General features: G+C 39.9%; 1 protein-coding gene and 1 long non-coding RNA gene across 5 annotated transcripts in view; one reads left to right on the forward strand and one right to left on the reverse strand.

Annotated features, from left to right (window-relative positions):
- Positions 1-285: 285 nt before the first annotated feature.
- Positions 286-21,754, forward strand: part of shroom2a (shroom family member 2a) — a 35,793-nt gene continuing 14,324 nt past the window's right edge. The window contains exons 1-3 of one of the 3 annotated variants that reach the window (XM_088425502.1): positions 286-546; positions 2,210-2,429; positions 11,085-11,233. In XM_088425502.1, coding sequence (XP_088281628.1) covers positions 2,214-2,429; positions 11,085-11,233 — 365 coding nt within the window. In that variant the 5' untranslated portion in view covers positions 286-546; positions 2,210-2,213. Of the gene's footprint in view, positions 547-2,209; positions 2,430-4,795; positions 4,865-10,485; positions 10,509-11,084; positions 11,234-19,420; positions 19,651-21,754 lie in introns of those variants that run through there. The other 2 variants (XM_088425503.1, XM_088425504.1) reach the window with 2 other exon arrangements.
- LOC148416569 (uncharacterized) lies at positions 8,591-11,634 on the reverse strand. Of its 2 annotated transcripts, XR_015866976.1 has the most exons (3): positions 10,207-11,634; positions 9,926-10,120; positions 8,591-9,140 (listed from the first exon to the last, which is right to left on the reverse strand). It is a non-coding gene; the product is annotated as an uncharacterized LOC148416569 (long non-coding RNA). The 2 variants fall into 2 exon arrangements; XR_015866975.1 differs by having other exon boundaries at positions 9,926-11,634.

The raw sequence follows: 21,754 nt of genomic DNA on the forward strand, positions 1-21,754 counted from the left end.
TATCCCACACCTATCTATCTATCTATCTATCTATCTATCTATCTATCTATCTATCTATCTAGCTATCTAGCTAGCTATCTAGCTAGCTAGCTAGCTGAGGCTCTACTTGGCCTCATGGGTAATGTAGTTAATTTCTTTGCTCACTGTAGTCACCACAATGGCGCTATGTGGTGACTTGTCGCTAGAGGTCGCCATTGCAGCGTATTCCCAATCTACGGTAGCCGAGTTGGGAGCTAAAGCTAATTGAGCTAACTTAGCTCCACTTGTGTGTGTATGTGGGAGTGTGGCGGTGTGTTTCGCCAACGCCAAAGAATAGCCACACACCACACGAGCCTCTCGTACACTTTGTGTCCGGCGAGCGACGCGTTTAGATCTTTCAACTACACGAGACTAGCACAAAATAAGAAAATAAAAATGACGATTGCGTAAAAGTGACCCCGGGACCTCAGCGAGTGGCATCCGTCCGGAGTGATAAGTGAGCGGCTAAAGAGACGACGGGGACGCTCGGTATCACCCACCGGTTGATCCACAAGTTGCTTTCCCCAGGTATGGCGACGCTTTTAAACACTAAATTCACCCTTGTTTTAGGTTCAACTTTACGCGCATCTTAGTTGTAGCCATTGGCAAAAAGTTTTATTCGATCTGATTTGGGAGTTTTTGTTGCGTTTATTGCTGGACAAGATGGTCTCTTCCCCCCTTCTTTGTGTTTGTTCTGGGATTGTTGTGCTAAGAGCATTAAGTTGCCGTCTGGACGATGACAACAGGTGTTTGAACACAAGCAAACGGTGATTTATTTCGGTTTTATGATTGAAAAGAAAAACAAAAGATATAATAAGAATATTAAAGGTTTTGAATTCAGAATATGTGTATTTCTACTGGTAAACTTGCTTCGAAAGTGGTCTTGAAATTGCTATCTATTTTTGAATAGATTTATAGATATTTGTGAAAAAAAGTTAGAATTTTCTATTCAATTCCTTTATAATGATGTAATATGAAAAGAATAATGTGGATTGAAATGTACTGAAGTATAAGTGATGAGCTTGCACAATATAGTTGTATTGGTTTGTTCCGCGTGTTTCGATGAGCGATTTATGTTTTTCAAATAAATATTTTATAATTTATAATAAAAAAACATTCCTAAATATATTTCAAAACATTTTTTAATCAAGGCACAAATAATTCATTGGCCTTCAGACATTTGAAACGTGACTTCTTTTTTTTTTAACACAACACTACAACTTAAGACAAAATTAAAGGGACAGTGTGTAGAATTTAGTGCCATCTAATGGTGTACTAAGAGAGTGCAACATTTTTGAAGTACACACACTCCAGTGTCTCAGAGAGACTACACTTCGCTACACTATGCTTCTTTTGGTATCTGTAGTAGCAGATGGCAAAAAAACATAAAACGTGAACTTTGTAATTAAAATTTCAAGGCACTAGGATTACATTTATGCAAAAATAAAAAATAAATAATGATGTTGATGTAGGGCTGCACGATTATGGCCAAAATAATCACGATAATTTTGGTCAATATTAAAATTACGATTATTTATCGTGTTTGGTCAAACAGTATATAAACAAGGCTTCAAGGCTTGACGCTTACAAATAATAATAATAAAAAACTAAAATAAATAAATAAAGTACAAAATAATTCAAACAAATGGCACACAGGGCAACACAGCTAACTTACTTGCTGAATGCAAATTAATAAAAAAATGGAAGCCTACATAGAACCAAGCACATTATTTACCATTAAGCAAATTTTAATCAATTAGCAATCAAAATGTCATTGTCCGTCACTTCAATGCAAATTTATTACAATTTTTTTTGCCAAATGGATTCTTCAAAATGGGTCTCAAGTCACCAAAGTTTACCGCCACCAAAAAAATTATTTTTTTTCTAAATCCTAGATCTAGATCTAAATCCTAAAACAAAGTATTTTGAAACAGTCAAATCCTCTTCTTTTAATTCATATTTCTTTTCGTAAAAAAAAAAAAAAAAAAAAAAAAAAATCCTTTAAATCATCCTTTTAAACAAAAAAAAAAATCAGGCTTTAATATGAAGTTTGCTTTTCCATGGCCAAACGAAACAGGAGGTTTTATTTACCAACGTTGCCATCAGAGATATGCGAGAGCGTGACATCATAGTGAAGACTGAACAATGGATAATGATCATCATTTTTTTTTTCCTTTTCTTCCCTTTCAAGCGCCATGGATGCCGAACAGTACAAGGTAGATCCAAACTACATGGAGGGGGGCCGTCAGTGGCACGTCGTCGCCTCCAAAGCGGGAGGACCGGACTCTGGGCCCCGAGACGGGGACGGCGGTGGCTGGAGGCTCCTGGAGGTGTCACTTTCTGGAGGTGCGCCTTGGGGCTTCACGCTTCGCGGTGGGCTGGAGCATCGCGAGCCCCTGCTCATCACTAAGGTAAGCGCATAGCAGCTCATTTGAATAAAAAAAATGACCAGGACACGCCAACAAAGCAAAATTTCAATCAGTTTTTCGAACTAATCATGGACTGTAGGTTCTGCAAAAGTGTCCTCGGTGTTTTTTTTTTCCTTTCGCCAGCGGACTTTGATTGGCAAGTCTTGAATGAAGGGAAATGCGAAAAACAAAAACTAGCGGAACTCATTTTCCTGTAACTCGTAAAAGTTTTATGAATGCCGCAGGTGTGTGAGACGCTAAATGAACTGCAGATTTTTCCCTGAGGTTGCTCAAATTGGAAATCATCAGATTTTCACATGCTTTGTTTATTTATGTGTTTATTTATTTATTTACTTTGTGAAGCTAGTTCCAAAACAGTGAACAATGTGTATGTGTGTGTGTGTGTGTGTGTTGTACTTAGCTAAAAGGAACCAACGACCAACGATGATTTAAATCGATTATTTTTAACGATCGATTTATTTTGCCCGTTAACTCATTCAATGCCAGAGACGTATTTTCATGTTTTTTAAAAGTCTGGACTTTCAATCCTAGATACTTTAGTATCGATTTAATACTAAAGTATCTGGAAATTAATGGATTTAAGTATGGATTTAATACTTAGGGCATCTGGGGTTGAATTTCCGGATTCTTAAAAAAAAACTTGAATATACGTCTCTGGCATTGAATGAGTTAATCGATGAATTGGATGAAAAAGTTTTAGATTCCATCGCTTTATTTAGGAACAGGAAACAAATTCAAATCAGCTGTGAAATAAAGTTTGGCTTGTGTGTCAGGAAAAAAGGCAAAAATGTTTTTTTTTTACTTCTCCTTAGTATGACTAAGTGTTTTATTCTGATTTAACACTTATTTAAGATAATAAGTCTGATTGCATGGAGGACTACAGAAATAGAAGAATGCTTACAAGGCCATAGAAAGAATATGCACTTTTTTTTTTTTTTGATTGGCTGATTTTGCTAGGCAATTAATCTCAGCGCCGGAATCAAAACGAAATGATCCATCCATTGATTTAAGAAGAATAAAATTGAGTATATTCAATTTCAGGCTATATGCCGCTACTTTTTTCATGAATTGAACTTATAACGTCAAGTACATGAAATATAAGCAGTATCATATATTTAAGTACAGTAAACGTCAGACTATACACCCCTACATTTTTCTCAAGATTTGAACCCTGTGGCTTCGCTGCAGTTTTTTTTTTTTTTTTTTTATTAGCCACCAGGGAGCAATCTCCCTGTAAACAAAGAGAAACAGAAGAACCCACAATGGAAGTATTGATTTTGAGTTTGAACTACTATTTTACTCGACGCCACGGGGCACATTCCTCTCTTAGACTCAATTAGGCATGTTACTGTTTGGGTGCTGCAGTATTCTAACAATCCGAGCGTCTCGGAGTGATGTTAAAATATGTTGCTCCTGCTCTTATTTGTAATTGTGCAAGTGTGCTCAGTCTGTGCTGACCGCGTGATGCTGCGATAAACAGGCGGTTTGAAAAAAGCAAACATTAAAAATTGTCCGGAAAACTCGGTAGCATATTGTTGAACGGTTTATGGCACAGGTGTGGAACTCCAGTCCTGGAGGGCCGGTATCCTACATGTTTTCAAACCTTTTCCCTCAAAAACACCTGATTCAAATGATCGGGATCATTTTGAAGCTCCTGCAGAGCTTGCTAATGAGCTAATCATTTGAATCAGGTGTGTTGGGGAAAGAAAACCGGAAAACATGCAGGATGCCGGCCCTCCAGGACTGGAGTTCCACACCTATGGTTTATGGAATATGAATTAAGTAGCGCAATCCACTTATTTTTATACATCAAAGGAGCGTCCATAAAAGTCGCTCAGGGCACAGGTAACGACCAATCGAGGCTCAGCTCGTGATTGGTTGTGTAGCTATTTGCACAAAAACCCTTAAAAAAAAAAGACGACATGTACCAAACTGATCGCAGCCCATTACCCTCTAGTTACATTTGTTCTGTTTCATCGAGCACATAACAAAGTGACAGATGGAACATGATGAGCGGGATTATGCTGCATGTTGATGCAAAGCAGACTACAGGCACTTTCTGTTTCCGCGCCGTTTGTGCGTCCATGTCGCCTGTGTAATCATTTACCTTGCAAGGCCTCCACTTGCCGCTTAATTCCCCGTGCTAAAACGCCGTCACCTGTTTGAGTTGCGCCTGTGGCTTCCACATCGACCCAAAAGAGGTCCAAAGTTCAAGGCGAGGGGGGTGGCAGTAAGACTCTCGTTTTTTTTTTTGTTTTTTTTTTTAAACCTATCGTCACACTAACAAATGCGCCTTTTGGGGACTTAATGTGTCACTGTGTTAAATGAACAGTGAAAACTGCAGTTTGATGTTGACGTCATTTTGAGGTTAATATTTCATTGCCACATGGATACTGAAGTCAACAGCGGGAGACCGGGTGAGATTTGAACCTTTTAACTAGACCAGCATGATGTCAGATAATTTTTCAAGACCTTTGCAAATTTGTTAGTGGAAAAAAAATTAACAAAATATCATTTAAGCCAAACATAAATGGGTTTTTTATTCAGCAATAGCAGCGATAATAACAGCGATTCTGAAGTTTAGAAATGAAAAATTGCACACCTTTTGATAACAAACCGGGTCAATTTAATCGGAACAGGTTGCTGCCAATTATTTAGTTAAAAACCGAATCATAAAATAAAATGACGCTTTCACTTTGCTGACTTCATCGCCTGCGTTAGCAAGCAATTGTTGACGCGAAACGCATTTTGACAAATTTCAAAATTATTCAATTTTTTTAAATATATTAAAATGGTTGGATTGATCGTTTTGTTGAAGAGTCGTGAATACTTTCACAATTTAATTTCAAATGAAATGAAATGAACACAAATATGCTTTTTTTTTTAATAACCCCAATTATTTCACAAATCCCCTGCAGTCAGCCACGGACCCCACTTTTGAGAACCATTATAGCATCACGTTAACTTAATATCAGTTTTTTGCCACTTATTGTCATAAGAGACTGTGGCAGGAAGCCGTAATGCCCGGAGAGAACCCACACGGGCTAAGGGAGAACATGCAAACTCCACATAGAAAAGCTCCGCGGAGGGAGGCAAATGTCTTATTCTCTATAAAAATGGTCTAAGTATACCTAACATAAACTACTTTATAACATAAACGACTTTTTACAATGTTTGTACAAGTTACATGTTAGTCTAAATCCGAAAAAAAAATAAGACTGCTTCAAACCGCCTGAAAAAATAGCAGATGCTAATCCTTATTTTATTGCATTTACACTTCCCACATTTAAACCCTTTTCCCCTATATATATATATATATATATATATATATATACTGTAAAAAAAAAAAAGTGCACAATGGCTGGCAGTGTGGGAAGAGGTTTCGGGGGGAGATGACTTTCCTGGATCTCATTAAAATTCTTCACATTCCTGTCATGACTCAGGTAATGCGCGAGGTCTTGGCGGCCTTAAAAGTCCTCACTCAGGATAAAGTGAAATAATCCCGTTCTACACGACCCAGCTGGGTACGCCGCCCCGTGCATACGTTTGCGTTCGGAGGGATGACACGCTGTTGCACAACGCGGCGTCTCCCTTATCGCACGCCGCGATAAATCAAGTGCTCTTAAAACAGGTTGGATTCATTATAGGATCCCTTTTTTTTTTCTTGTGGAGGCTTTGCGGGATCACATAAACGAATGTGGCTGGTTGTAGATTATTTTTCTGGTTTGGCAGATTTGGAGGATTTAAGAAATGTTTTATTCTAGGCCTTGTCTACCGCAAGAGACTATGAAAATACAGTACACGGCACGCAAACGTTTAATCAAATCCAAGATAGTACAGTGGTTAGGGACTTTCATTGCACATCTATAACGATTCCATATCATGAGAGTAATAAATATGCTGTGTTTGCCTTTGATGTGCATTTCTTCACATATTTTGTTCATCTTCATAACTAGACTCTAAAGAAAGATATGGATGCTTAATATTTTTTATAGTGGACCATAGATATCTTCAAAAAAATAGTGAATCTTGTTCATGTTTACTTAGATTGCCCAAAACACACTTTTTAAATATCATCCAAGAAATTCTTTAATGGAACGATTATTGAAAAAGAATCTAATTGCAATCTTCCCAATATTGCGACGCTATATATTGTGATTTCCTAAATTTATGAAATAATTTTTTGCAAAGCAGTCAATAGAACAAAATTGGTCAATAAATTGTTTCATATTCCAATTTATTTGCTCTTACTTTGAAAAAAAAGTACTGTTGCTCTCACAGGGTTCAAAATCATTATATTAAATTTGCAGAAACCCTGTTAAAATCTCATGTGCCTTCAGGGGTACACAAATCCTCATTTGAGAGCCGCTGCTCGAAACAACCATGAATTGATTGTCCAAAAATATGTATCAATTAATTTGCTAATCAGTTAGTTCTCAACAAATTGCCGCACCTAATTGCACTGCACCAAATTGATGTTTCGTGGCCAGTCGGCATTTAACGGTAACATGAAGGGGGTGAGGCAGCCACACAGTGAGAGGCGTGGCTTCAGTAAACAAGACGTTTCACTTCCTGGTTGGAAATACTGGTTGGTGTTATAAATGAAGGGGACAAGAGAGCCACACGGAGAGAGGTGCGGCTTCAGTAAACGAGACGTTTCACCTCCTGCTTAGAAATACCGGTACCATAAAACTCATATTTAATGCCAAATGTAATTCACGTGCATATATTTAACTGTGGAAAGTCAAATGGGGTGAAATTGGCCTTGTTTACTGGCAGCTTTGCGAACCGTCAATCAAACGAAGCCCCAACGATACGTGAGGTTTCGATGACAGGACGTCACGTCAGCAGAAAGTGCGCATTCCTTCCCCTCGTCCCCACACCACATCCTTCCCCTCGCGTCCCCTTCCGACAGACTATTTTCACGCTCCTCCAGGATAGCTGCGCTCCGACTGATTGGAACTCGGAGGAAGAGCGTCAACAAAGGAGGCGCTATGTGGCCTGCGCTGATTAGGCCAGCGCGGTGCGAAATGTTTAGAAAAGGGAGGTATAAATCTCCCGGAGAGTCAGCCTTTATTTTTGTTTGTCTGGCCCCTCGCTCATACCGTTAGCCACATTCTTTTCGCGGCTGGGGAAAATGAAAGCCTAACCGTTGTGCGGCCCTAGAGGCTGATGAACTGTTCATTTTTTTTTTATAACGCCTCATTCGTTATCCACGTGTATGATTGTGTTTTACTACCGATGGTTTCATGCGCGTAAACCCGTGTAAACCGTTTAGCGAACATGCTAATTTGAGGTCTCCAGAATGGCGACCGAGGGCAGTGATTAAGCTGCACTCAAATGACCCCTACTCTCAGTGCTGTAAAACACTTTGGCAGGATATATAAAAATGCCCCAAAGTGCTCTTAAAAGAAGCCCATTTTTATGGTACAACCCTCATTAGCATTAAACTTTAATATGAATTAGTGTCACTTAGGTGCCACAGATATTGTTGACTTCAAATAATGTATCTTTGTTCACCTAGATATGAGAGCGCTATATAGTTACAACCAGCACAATTACCACGTAAATGCTACTCTGTTCGACAGCCAAAAGTACCAGTAATGTGTCTCTGCATTCATCCAACAGAATAATAGTTTTGTGTTCAACAAAATTTCACACGTTTCACACTTGGACTAGCACCCGAAATCTACATTAACTTTTGTGTTTACGTTACCATACGAGTATCAAATGAATTTGAATTGGGTGCTTTTTTTTTGCCTTAAGAGATACTCAACTTTCATAGTAATTTTCAGCGGTAAAATGTTCATGTTTGTCTATAACTCATTTGTTTAATAATTTTTCATGTGAAATTATTGTATTTAAAAACTTTTTTACCCCTTACTGTCAACTAAAATGAACATTTTTGTTGTTGTTTTGTTTTTGGGCCGATTTTTGTGACGTAAATATATGATAAATAGTTTATACCAAAGGCTGAAACCTGTCCTCGCGTAATTTGAGTACCTGACCCCCCCATACCTCGTCTGAAAAAAACACAGCAAAATTTGCAAAAATTTGCTTGTCAAACACAGCACAATTTCTTAATGACAGTAAAACATGTGACAAGGCCAATATCAGAATAAACTTTAGTTTACGAAATAGTATAGCGACACAAATACTTTTATTAACGCTTTTATTTTGAAGCTGTTCCCAGCCGCGTAACTTGACTTGTTTTCTACTGCAACTTTTGCTCCCGATTCTTGTTACAATTAACGCAGTATTGTTCTGAAAACACTATCAATCGTTAATTCATGCTGCTAACAAGCAACTTCATTGACATTGATGTATGCCACCTATTGCCAGTGTCTACCGGTGGCTCCAGCTTTGTTATCGCTGTCTTGCAAAAATTAGCTGCTAGCTAGCATTCTGACTCTGCTGCTGTTCTTAGTGATCAACATTTACTAACATGCACTTGTGAGAATATTTTGTGACCATCCAGTTCATTTTACGCATCATCGTGTTGAAATGAACTGAAAAGGAAGCAAGTGTTCGGTCAAGGGTGTCCAAACTCTGTCTGCGAGGGTCGGTATCCTGCATGTTTTTTGTGTTTCTATCCCCTCCACAGCCGATTCGGATGATTACAATAGTCGTCGGGTTTCCGTTGAGCTTGCCGATGAGCCGATCATTTGAATCAGGTGCGTCAGGGAAAGAAACCTGAAAAACATGCAGAATACCGGCCTTCAAGGACTGAGTTTGGACATGTCTGGTTTAGGCCCTCTTAATTGGCATTGATTGCTTTCCACTAGTCTGAGAGTTCAAAGTTTGACTTGAACACGCCGTATACAGCTGCAAAGTAACCAAACACTTTAAGACACCGCAAAGCCTTAAACACAGTCCTAAAACTCTGAGAGTCGTTGAGTGGGCTACTTTGATCGCGCAACCGCTGCATTTGGACTTGCCAACGAGTGTTTATTTTATGTTTTAGCACCGCAGATAAATATATCCAAAGCGCTGTTTTGCAGTTGGCAGCGCCTGATCCGCCGAGAATGCATCAGCCATCGATTCAGACGCTTTCTCTGTACGCATGACCATATCGGGCCCGGGTCGGGATCCCGGCCAGGCTTCATAAAAACCCCCCGTAAGCTCGTCTGAAAGCGGAATGAGGAACGATGAAAAGAAGCTAAGACGTCCGCTCGTTACCCGTGCCCTTTCACGTTGACGATAAAGACCACGTCATGTTTTGTAAATGTACACATGCCTGCGTCGTTGAGTCATCCCAAACCGACCTGCGGGCTCGCAGGTTCACTGATAATCAGCTGCAGATCCTGGCGTATTAATGTGGTGGGAAGGAACCCGGGCCCTTCGCTTTAAATGAGAACACTTCTGGATGAAAACGTCGGTTTTATATCGCGAGTACCTTTCGTTTACCTTGAGCACGACTTCTATTTTTTTTCATTTTAACACAAGTATCTGTACTTCTCCTACAGTACTTTGCTCACCTCTTTTGACGAGGCCTTGGTTTCTTGTGAAGACAGATTCAACCGCTCTCTTTCCTCGCTTTTTCACCGCCAGCTGACCTTCTGTCCGATAGACGTCTTCTCCCAGGTGTCTGCCGTCAGACGCGCGAGCCGTGTTTGACAGCCATAAAGACGCTCAGTTGACCCGCTCCTGACATCCATTTCTTCTTAGTTACACTATATTTTAACATTAAACACGTGTAGCACACGGGGGGCAGACCACACATTTGGTTCCTGGGACCTTCGGTGGAGACGCAACTTACATTCATCCTCCACCGCCGATTATTCTTGTCACAATTATCGAAAACCTGAAAGAAAATGCAAAATAACAGCACGCAACCGTGGCACATTAATCATCTTAAATATCATATAAATGTCAACAATGTATATTAGGGCTGCACGATTATTTTGGTCAAAATTGAAATCAATCAAAATTGAAACACGCTTATTCATCATGTTTGGTCAAACATCTATTTATTGCCCTTTTTTTTTTAAACGTTTTAGTCGTTTAAGAAATAATCAACCTTCTGTCTTTGTCATAGGTGTCGGATTCCAGTCCTCGAGGGTCGGTATCCTGCACGTTTTCAAGTTTTCTCTCCCAACACACCTGATTCAAATGATTAGGATCATATTCAAGCTCCTATAGAGCTTGCTAATAAGCTAATCATTTGATGTGTGTTTGACAGAGAAGGTTCGAAAGCATGCAAGATACCGGCCCTCGAGGACTGGCGTTCAACACCTGTGGTCTACGTGGACATACTAGTACATATAGACATTTATAGGGCGGCCTAAAGAAGTATAATTAAACAAAAAGAATAGATTATTGGCAATACCCGATAAACTCTTCATATTTTGCCGAAAAATAAGTATTAGGTATACACATCTAAATCGCATTATGATGCTCTCAAGCAAGATAGAACCGCGCTTGGCTATTTCTGGATTACAGTTGAAAATATAAACACAAGATAGACTATAGAAATGTTGTCATCATCACATTTGAATCCTTTTTCTTTCAATTTTCAAGGGATCCTTTTGGGGTTTTAGTTTTTTAACATCAGCATGCAAAATGGAAACGGTATTTTTGGGAGCATCCGCGTGGTCGCAGACATGTGTTGAAAAGTGTTCCGTGTTTGTGCGTCAGGTGGAGGAGGCCAGCAAAGCGGCAGCTGTGGGCCTGCAGGCGGGAGATGAGCTCGTCAACATTAACGAGATTCCCCTGAGCGGCTTCAGGCAAGAGGCAATCTGCTTGGTGAAAGGCTCCCACCGGACGCTCAGTCTCATGGTGAAAAGGTAAGGAGTTGTCGCCGCGGCGACGTCTCTCGACAACAAACCCGAGGTGGCGGAAAACGCAGCGTCGTTCGAGCGGGATTTCCCGCCGTCGAGTTTCTCGCGGGCCGGATCATCCTGTTTGGTGAGGTTGCGCTGAGGTTGCGCTTTTGTGACGCCGTTTTCCGCCGCTGTAAAGAAAGACAGGTTGCCGCTGACATCATACTCCAAACACACACACACGCGCGCAGAGGAGGGAGTACCGTAATTCTCCAAATAGAAGATACTTTTTTTTTTTTTTCAAAAATGAAAGTCAAAAGTATTAGTGCGTCCAATAAACGGCGACATAAAGATGAGATTTTTTTCTTTTATTCCACACCATTTGAGTTTTCTGTCAGCCTCGTTTTGTCGCACAGATGTGCATTTTGATATCATTTTTACATTCTTACTTACACACATTACCGTAAAGCATAGGTGTGGAACTCCAGTCCTCGAGGGCCGGCATCCTGCATGTTTTCCGGTTTTCTTTCCCCAACACACCTGATTCAAATGATTAGCTCATTAGCAAGCTCCGCAGGAGCTTCCAAACGATCCCAATCATTTGAATCAGGTGTTCTTGAGGGAAAAGATTTGAAAACATGTAGGATACCGGCCCTCCAGGACTGCAGTTCGACACCTGTGCCGTAAAGGGTTACGAAGAAATGTTGACCGGATAATTCGATCAACAAAAATTCGTAATCAAAACAGAATGTTTCCGAATTCGAATTCTTCAAAGCAGGCCCCCTTTTTTTCACTTTACAGCTTTGCACATCTTGATATTTTCTCCATCAGATTTATGATAGAGATGATGTTTTACGACCTGGAATGACTTTGACTTCACAGCTGTGTGCTATCATCTTGAATTTCTTGAATTTCTTGACCGCTTTGTGTGTTTCAGACTATTTGAATTTCGAGGTGTTTCCACCGGTATTGTTGTTGACCGTCGGCATTTCTGCCGCTTTTGTGCGTCGCCGCTTCATTATTAGGCTCCCTGACACTGCAAGTCTCACTTCTAGCGGCCTTCATATCTTCTTTCAACCGATGAATGATTCATCAGCTCCTTCCGTCAAACGGTCCGTGCGTGCTCAACAATGGTGGCTTTGTCCACCCGTCGCCGTCTGCTTGTCTTTCTGCGTCGTCTCATATCATATCAGCAGGTAATCGCCCGCAGACGAGGCCTTTCGTATAAGGAAGGCCGCTGGTCTTTGGGCTTTCCGCAAGCAAGCGGCTTTGAGCGGTAACAGGATGTTGCTCGAGTTTCTTTTTCTCGAAACAAAATAGGGTGTGTTGATTTAAACTCATCTGACGATTATGATGTATGTTTTTATTCTGCATGAATAATAGTGATGGGTTGATAGAGTGCACAGGTGTGGAACTCCAGTCCTGGAGGGCCGGCATCCTACATGTTTTCAAATCTTTTCCCTCAAAAACACCAAATGATTGGGATCATTTTAAAGCTCTTGCAGAGCCTGCTAATGAGCTAATTATTTGAATCAGGTGTGTTGGGGAAAGAAAACTGGAAAACATGCAGGATGCCGGCCCTCGAGGACTGGAGTTCCACACCTATGATACTGTTGATATGAAAAATACTCATTTACCAGCGGATAATTCACTATGAACCTTTGGGGTTTACCATTTGCGATTTTTTTTGAGGAACGTTCTCGTTGATTCTTCTTGTGTATTTTACCGTTTGCTGTCGTGGTGAGGTCAAAGCAATAACGACGCTGCTTTTGCGCTATTTGGCGGCATCTCAAAGAATGAATCGGAAGTGAGTTGAGGGGCTTCATTTGGACAGTTTTTGACAGGCTTTTGGGCGCGTTGTACATAACGCGGAAGAGCAGTTGTAGCGATGGGTGAGGACCGAATACAAGTGTTGGTATCAGGCCGATAGTGTGGCTTTATTTCAAGGAATCAATACTCCCAATGACAACCGATGTTAATATCATTGTCTCTTTTTGGAGGAATTTTACAAACTAGAAATTTCAAATTGGAATAATAGTAAATTGCTTTTAATTGCATGAAATTTCAAGGAAAACACTAAGCTGGAATAGATGCGTATTTCTTTATGATCTATCATTTTATGCGGAGGGTTGTGTATCTGTATTGGTATTTGAATCAGCAACTACTTGAATTGAGTATTCATGTTAGTATCGTTCTGAAAGAAGTGGTAGTGAACATTCCTAATTCGGAGTTGTTCTATTTAAGATTCATTTTAGGAAAGTGCAACAGTATTTTTTATTTTTAAGTAAGTGCATTATTAGGTTGTATTTGGTTGTCGATTATTAAGTATAGGGAAGCAAATATTATTTTACGAATTTGTTCCTTATTTTGTCGATTAATCTGATTTTTTTTTTTTTTTAATTTACGTTTTATCTTTAAACACTTTAAACAAAAACCATGACATCTAAAATAATCTTCAGAAAATACACAAACAAAATGAAGTGATTGAGATTCAGTTACTGGTTTGTTTGTAGTGTCATAAAATTGGCAAAAATGTGAATTGCTCTGAAAAATAAAAATAGATATTTGCAAATGCATTATGTTGAAAAAAAAAAAAACACAAACATTATCAGAGAACCGCAGAAATCTGTGCATATTCGCTTATGTAGTAGAAGCCTTACCAGAGTGAGGCAGTTCCACTTTCTGTGTTCTGGGTCGGAACTCAGTATGACTGTAACACAATTTTCAAAATGACCTTTTGCGGCGGGGACTCGTCCCATTCCGTTTGCAGCCCATTTGCGATCGATACTTTTGTTCGCGAAACAATGTGCGCGGTGGTTGTTTGAACTCATCGCAGCGGGAGGCGTCAAGCGCGCATCTGCTTATTGTCGCCTTCGCCGCGCTAAATGAAGAAAGATGTTTCCTGCAGACACGATCCCATTGTTCTTATTGTGTTGTCGGCAGCGTCCAAACCATCTGGGACCGTCCGCTTCCTTCCCGCTCCTCGTCTGCGTTCAAGAGTTTGCTTTATCTGCCTCGCCGAGCAACGGCCAAGGATATGCAGACGAAGTTAGTCGGTACTTGGCATTGTGTGCGGAATGCCATGGTCATATTATGAACTGTTGTTTATCAACAGAGAGGTGTTTTGTTTCTGAAAGTCTTACCATTGTATCGAAAATATTAAACAATAAATAATGAAGAACTCTATCACTGTAGCCAGTGTTTTGAGGGCTGATATTAAATAACTCAAATAACTCGATTATCCCAGAAAAAGTAGAAGCAAAATGTAGGTCGTGATTTGGCATTGCTTCTTGTGTTGCTTTCAATCGCTTTACTGAACAGTTTTTAAGAAAACAAATATGCAATAACACATTTATTCATCATCGGCGGCTTGCCACAATTCCTAGCATGAATTGTCAACATTCAATCTGGCTATTTTCTATCATCCAGCCAAAGCTGCACTCTCATTGGCTGTAGCTCATGTCACTCATTCCACATGGTCCCGCCTCTTAAATCACTTTCTGCTAACATGTTCTCTTTTCAACCATAATAATTGATATTAAGAATAGAATAGAATGCCTTCATTTTCATTGTACAAAAGTATACAATGAAATTGGGAGCGCTGCTCCAATTGGTGCATGTTAATATGAATATAGAATAAACAATATTTAAATCATTGTTATTTTCATTGTTTTTGTTTTGTTGTTATTCAGAGAATATCCCTGGGAGGAAAGCGCTTTTTAATCTGCTAGCCCGGCTTTTTTGAGCACTGTATTGCCGACAGCTAATATTTGAATCCTTTGGTTTGTGTCATTGTATCGGTACTTGGTATCGATACGGATGATTACTTAAGTTTTGCATTCAAACTGGTATCTGCTGAAAAAGTGGGATCGAACATTCCTAGTTTTATTCCTAGCGAAGTTCTGAGTTGAGAGAATTGATGATTGAAAAGCATTCAGGAAAAAATATACCCAGCACAAATATCACAAAGCTTTTCCTCATATTTCTTGAATACGTTAAATATATATAAATAACGATAGGTAAGAGGAAAAAAAACCTTTATCTGCCATAATCATCATCTATAATCTACTATATGGAGTCATATTTATTTCAACGCACTTCCACAGAATTTCTTCCATAGCACCGTTGTTCTTGTTATCTCTGGGATCATGTTTAACAGGAAGCTGTCAGAACCTGCTCCAGGTTCAGGTGTGGCCTCCACAAACAGTAGTGAGTATTCCGCACGCGGTGATGAAACTGGGATTGTTGGTGGAAGAGCCATTCCAGACAATCGCACGCGTCATCAAACACAAAGGTGCGGTTTGAATTTCAGCAACTGTGCAACATGCCCCGACATGGCCAATCGGCGCTTCGTGCGGTTGTGTTACCTTAATTCATGTCACAAATCGAATGTGTTTATAGTTATAAACATATGTGCGTTATTATCCACTCAGATATATTTCGATGGCTCTTGCGGCAAATGTTGCAAGTACCGTATTTTCCGCACTATAAGGCGCACCGGATTATAAGGCGCACCCTCAATCAATGACATATTTTAAAACTGTTTCCATTTATAAGGCGCACCGGATTATAAGGCGCACCCTCAATTGACACATTTGAAAACTTTTTCAATCACAAGATAGTAATACTCACAGTAATAACAATAGTAACTCTAAACGCTGAATTGCATAACTCAATGTCAATACGAGCAACCTTGTTCAACTGTAAACACACAAAAGAAACAAGTAAAGCTTACTTTATCACTTCATTCCCCATCTACCAATCTCAATATTGATCCATATATAAGGCACACCTGATTATAAGGCGCACCATCAGCTTTGTAAAAGAATTAAGGCTTTTAGGTGCGCCTTATAGCGCGGAAAATACGGTACATTTTATCCAATCCTGGGAGCGACCCCAATATTTTTTGAAAATACACCCCCCGAAGAGTTCTTTATTCCGCAATGTGATATTTATGCTCTTTATGGTTGCTGTTTAGCGCAGGGTTAGCCCAGGTCACTCCAAGATTTTGAATATCCTAAACCATATAACCATGAAAAAAATTGTAAATATCTAGAGCATGTAAACAATAAATAATTGCGAAGTAAATTCAAGTCAAACATTTTCAAAGCAGCCCTTGCATCCTTCCGTTTTTCTGTATGCAAAAAGGTTGGACAATCCTCGGTTAGCTTGTCTATCATGAGTAGACACACAAAAATGTCTCATGACCAAAAACCGACAAGGAAGTCCGCCATTTTGCTTTGAAAAAAAAAATACGCTTCTCCCAGTTTCGTTTGAGGTGAAAAGTTTTTTGTGGATTTTCAAGGGGTCCTTCAAAATCGATCTTAGATTTTGTCTAGACAGACGACGACCCGAATTTGGCAAACACGAGGCTTCTATCAATGAACGTGGGCGGCAATGACAATGACTGCAGACCTTGATGACTCACCACACACAGGCAAAATTTCATAACAAAATATCAACCCCCAAGCCAGTTTCACTCAGCAATGTGAAATATGGGATGCCTGTCATGAGTAGAGCAAAAAATAATTTATGACGCCATGCCCAGTCACCAAAATGATTTTGGCAATTTCCAAGGCCCTTCGTAATAACTTCCCTTAACTCTGCAGGGATCAGGGGTGTCAAACTCAGTTTTAGCGTGGGCCGCATCGTGGTTATAGTTTCTATGGAAGGGCTGTTATGACGGAGAAGTTAGGAATTTTCAGTAGAATATGATGGCCAGAAGAAAACTGTTGGTAGGGGGGATTGGTAGCCAAGAAATTTTTGTGTTTTTCTGTTTGTTTTTCTTGGTTAGTCTAGTTAATAGTTTTTTTTAATCATTTTTTTCTGTATTTATGTTTTTTTTTATTTTCATTTATTTATTTTTAATGTTTTTTTTTTCATTTTTTTATGTTTATTTTTTATTTTAACTTTAATTTTTGGGCAAATTTGGTATTTAGTCAGAAAAGTCATCATTAGAATTTGGCGGGCCACATTAAATGATGTGGTGGTCCAGATGTGGCCCCCGGGCCTTGAGTTTGACACCTCTGGTATGAAGTGGTGGTTTTGGCCAATTCTTGGGGTCCTACTTGAATATTCACAATCCGCAATGAAAATCACTGATCGATTTGGTAGGCCCATCTAATTAGTAGACCTTCAAAAATTCGTCATGAAGCCAAGTTGGAAAATTTCAAGGTTTTGCTGGAACAGCTTTTTAGGATCATTTTGACCTTTTTTTTGAGTCCTTCGAGAACTTAGGACTTGATTGTCCTCAAGACCCGCTGATTCACTCCACTGCCCATCAAAGGCCCAAAAGTATAAATGATTCAGGTGTGTAAAGTTTACACTGGCCTTCGTATTTTTTTTCGCTGGTGTCTTCACTGTTTACTTCTTCACTCCAGTGAATTTTACTGCCCACTGACCAGCCCCCTGCAGCCCGGTTTCTCTCTCTTGTTCCTTCTCTTCCTGCAGGGTGTTCTCACCATAGCTGAGCAACTCTGGGAAACATTAAAACTTTACAACGTGAACTTCTTCCATTCACTGCGGCGGTTGGCTTCCCTCTTCTGGCGTTTTTGCAGAATTGCACTTTTGAATCCTTCCTAACGATACACATTATTATAGTTTTATGGTTGCACTTTTTAGAGCGTGTTTTCAAGAAGTTCAGTCCACGATCCGGTTCTACCTGGAAAAGCTTATTGGACACATGTAAACAGCAGGCAAGGTTCTCGGGGGGGGTCTGGCATTTACAGCTCTTTGTTTTTCCTTAATAAGCTCATGTAGCATGTTTGGAATGTGCCGCACTGAATTCCACTTGTAAGTAAGTGGATTTCTTCAAATTGTTTGCAACGCAGCCAGGCGAGCTCGCGTTACCTCAGTGTGCTCAAAGCAGTTGCCGAAAATAGGTAGCCGCTTAATCATTGTCGGTTTGTTTATGTTTTGTTCTATTCATATTTTAATTTGTCGGACTGGTTTATGTTTGTCCCGGGTTTACTTGGAATCCAAGGAGGCGGGCAGAGCTGAGCGAAGATGACTAAAACGGGAAATGACTCCATTTATCAGGGATGTTGATTTTATTGAGTTAATTCAAGTTTGTTCGTCAGTGGGTTTTTGTCTTGTTAAGTTACACAATTGATTTACATTTGAAAATGTATGCCGGCTTCAAACTTACTTTAACATAATATATAGCGGTATCATATCCTATCAGCGTATTTTTTCATGCTAGTGTAATATCAATCTTACCATATCTTTGACTTCATATTGATACCATAGTACCATATTTTTTAGATTATGAGACGCAACTTTTTTTTTCTCATGATTTGAGCCCTGTCGCTTTTATTTTTATTTATTTATTTATTTATTTATGTTGCTATCCACCAGGAGACAATTCACCAGTAAATCAAATATCTGTTCAAGGTAGGGCTGCACAATTAATTGAATTTTAATCGCAATCATGAGGTTGGCTGCCATGATTAATTCGGCTGATCCTCTGAAATATTAACATTTAAAAAGCCTGCTACCTACGTGTCAAATCAAGCACTTGGTCATCCTACCACCAGGGGGCAATGTTTCCCACATGTTTGCATGACTCTGCTTTTCTCACCCTATTATATTATTTACCAGTGTGAAATGACCTTGAGTTTCTCACCTGATTCCTAATCTATACCGTGCTAGGTGTAAATTGAGACAGAATCTTTGCTACATTTTTGGCTGCTGCGGTTTATATACCGGTGCGGTTTATAGTCTGGAATATCTGGTATTTTAAGACAATATTTCCATGTATGGTTAATTATTTGTATTTCTGTGTATCGTATCATATCTTAGAATATTATATCGATTCACCTGCGCCATCATTATAAAGTCTGTTACAAGTCTGCAACGGAAGGAAGCACCGCAAAGGCCCAAATTGAGATTCGAGCCCCAAACCTCGAGACTATGAGGCAGGCGTACTAACCACTAGGCCTCCGTGCTGCTCCCAACAGCAAAAATAATGATTCCTAAGCAAAACATGTCTCCGCGGATCCGCTCGGTTGCCATCACTCTGATTGCTTACAAAGCTCATTAGCCGGGCTTTCTGGAAGTGGGGTGCGCCCTGGAGATCAACCGGTCGCCATAGCGACGGGAGAAATGCACATCCGCCTCACAACTTGGGGTGAGGGGCGTACGAGTCCTGCATTTCATCGCCGCATTAGCATATTAGCCACTTTTGAGCCAATGGGGTACCGCGTCTCCGAGAGGGGACTGGCTTTGGACAAAAGCTGCCCTCCTCTTCATCCTTTTAGTCCTCCTCTTCCTCCCCCTCCTCGGTGCAACAAACTTCTTAATCATGAGGGGAGTCTCCGCTTCTTTCTTTCAAAGTTTGCTGGAGATTCGGCGCTAAGCCAAGATGCTTTGCGTCTTTGGAAGCGCTTTCTCCAAGTTGCTCTCCGTGTTGTCGCGTTTGGGATTTTGTGTCCTCCCGTCCGGTGAGTCCAAATCAACTTTCCCGTTGCCCGTGTTGGAATTATGACCCCGATACGTGATTGTTTTCATTGTTTTGCGAGGTCACCATTCATTTAGGTTAAGCCACGATCAGCTTTAGCCATCGCAACCTAAATTAATCTGGAGCGTGTGGTCGAAAGGGCTTATATCTGCGAATATTAACACGTCTTTGCAAGCGTGTTTTTCTACTCGTCTTTATAGGCCAAATATGTTTAAAGCTTAACCCCCTGGGTGTCAATGGAAATACGGTCAAAATTTACCATCGGATAAATACCATTTGCGAGCATATGCCACCTGTTTTGAGAATCTTTTGATGTTTTTTTTTTTATTATTATTGATTGGTTTGTGTTCGATGTTTCGAGGTAAATGGCCCAAATCGGGTCAAAATTGACACCCAGGGGCTTTAAAAGAAAGTTGTTTCTAGTGTCAAAATTGAGGCAAGAAAGAGCCGGCCCACCACTTTTTTTTTTTATTTATTTTTGGCCTACTGAAAATAGGGTTTGTTACATAATTTAGGGGGGTGAAAAATCTATTCCAATCTGTACTCTTGACACAAGACATAAACATAATTTCATGACTTTTTTTTTTCACCTCCATTGGTGTTGGGCTGCTCCCTGTTTATCACAGATAATAATTGTACACAGTTGTTTTAGGAGAGGATAAAGAATATATGCCTATGAGTTTTGTATGCATATGTTACTCCATAGTTTGTGTTCAAATAGTTCTTTTTGAAAGTTTTTCTAATGCTTACGTTGGTATTCAATAATCTGTCAGGCATTTTGCTTTTTTTTTTTTTTTTTTTAGCATATAGATAAAGAAGCTATTTCTCAAAGTTCTTACGTCTTGGGATTTTTTTTTTTTTTTTTTTAACCATAATTTGAACGACAGAATTTCAAATTCTGAAAGTTGAACGCAAACTGCCAGATACTTTCAACGGCTACCGATAAAAAGTGAGGATGGCGGTCCGGACCCACCTCGGCCCTGCCCCCCAGCTCGCCGCTGACCAATTGATTCACTTTCCAAGCATATCTGCGCCGGCCCAGCTGTAGCCCTGACGATAGGCCTAATAAAGCCGCCCTCATTTGCATACCAATGGCCGGCGCCATGTGTGGCTGCCTACGAGTGCCCCAGAAACGCCAGAGATGGGTGTTCCGCCACGCTAGCTTTTTCTTTGTCCTCCCCGTAAGCTTTTAAAGCTAATCCACAATTTTTTTCGAGTGGAATCATTCCCTTTTGTTTTTTTAAATTGGGATGTCTTTTTAAAAGCTGTTTCTGACAGTCGTATGACTTTTTTTTTTCTCCCAGAAATGAAGGACCTTCTTGTCATTGAAGGCCTTTAGTTAAGGTGACCAAAAAGGGCACAATCATCCAAACCCAACGCTTTTGTTGGTTAAGTCCGAGTCTAATCGAAGGCTTTGTCCGATTTATTTATTTATTTGTTTCACCATCACAACGTCACATAGAGTTTACTTTCACTGCCGAGAAACCAAAACTTTTATATTTAATAAGGCTAATACATGATTTATTAATGAACCATACCCTTGCTGGATCAGAGATCGGACAGGTTTGAATTCCAGAACTGGTAGAAGATCGAAAGCCTAACTTTGGAGGCAGACGACAGCTTGCTGTTAAAGGGGCGAAGTGGCTGATCTGATTGTGTAAGAGATTCTCCCATCGCTAAGCCACGCTACCTCAACCCCCCTTGTTACCCCGATGCCCCCATGCTGGGCTCGTGTTCTCCTGCGGACCATATGTTCAAGTCTGTGAGTTTATCTTTGTCAATCATCCTGAGTTTGACTTTTTTCATTCATACATTAGACCAGCAGAGGGAGCTGTAACACTTCTTTATCATTGTTCCTGTGAAATGACAGTACACTGGTACTTTTGCAGTTTTATTTATTTATTATATTTATTTGTCTATCAAATCAGTTGTCCAATTCAAATAATGTAAGTTTTCCAATTGAAATCATGTAAACTGCATCATTCTGTTCCGGCCTCTCACAGTTTGTTTTTATTTCTTTGTTCGTTCAATCCCAAAGACACATTTTTATTCATTTATAGTTTGTGATCGTAAAAACAGCCACAAAT

This window comes from Hippichthys cyanospilos, chromosome 10 (genome assembly GCF_059441005.1).
Source record: "Hippichthys cyanospilos isolate Australia breed blue-spotted pipefish chromosome 10, RoL_Hcya_1.0, whole genome shotgun sequence".
Classification (NCBI taxonomy): domain Eukaryota; kingdom Metazoa; phylum Chordata; class Actinopteri; order Syngnathiformes; family Syngnathidae; genus Hippichthys; species Hippichthys cyanospilos.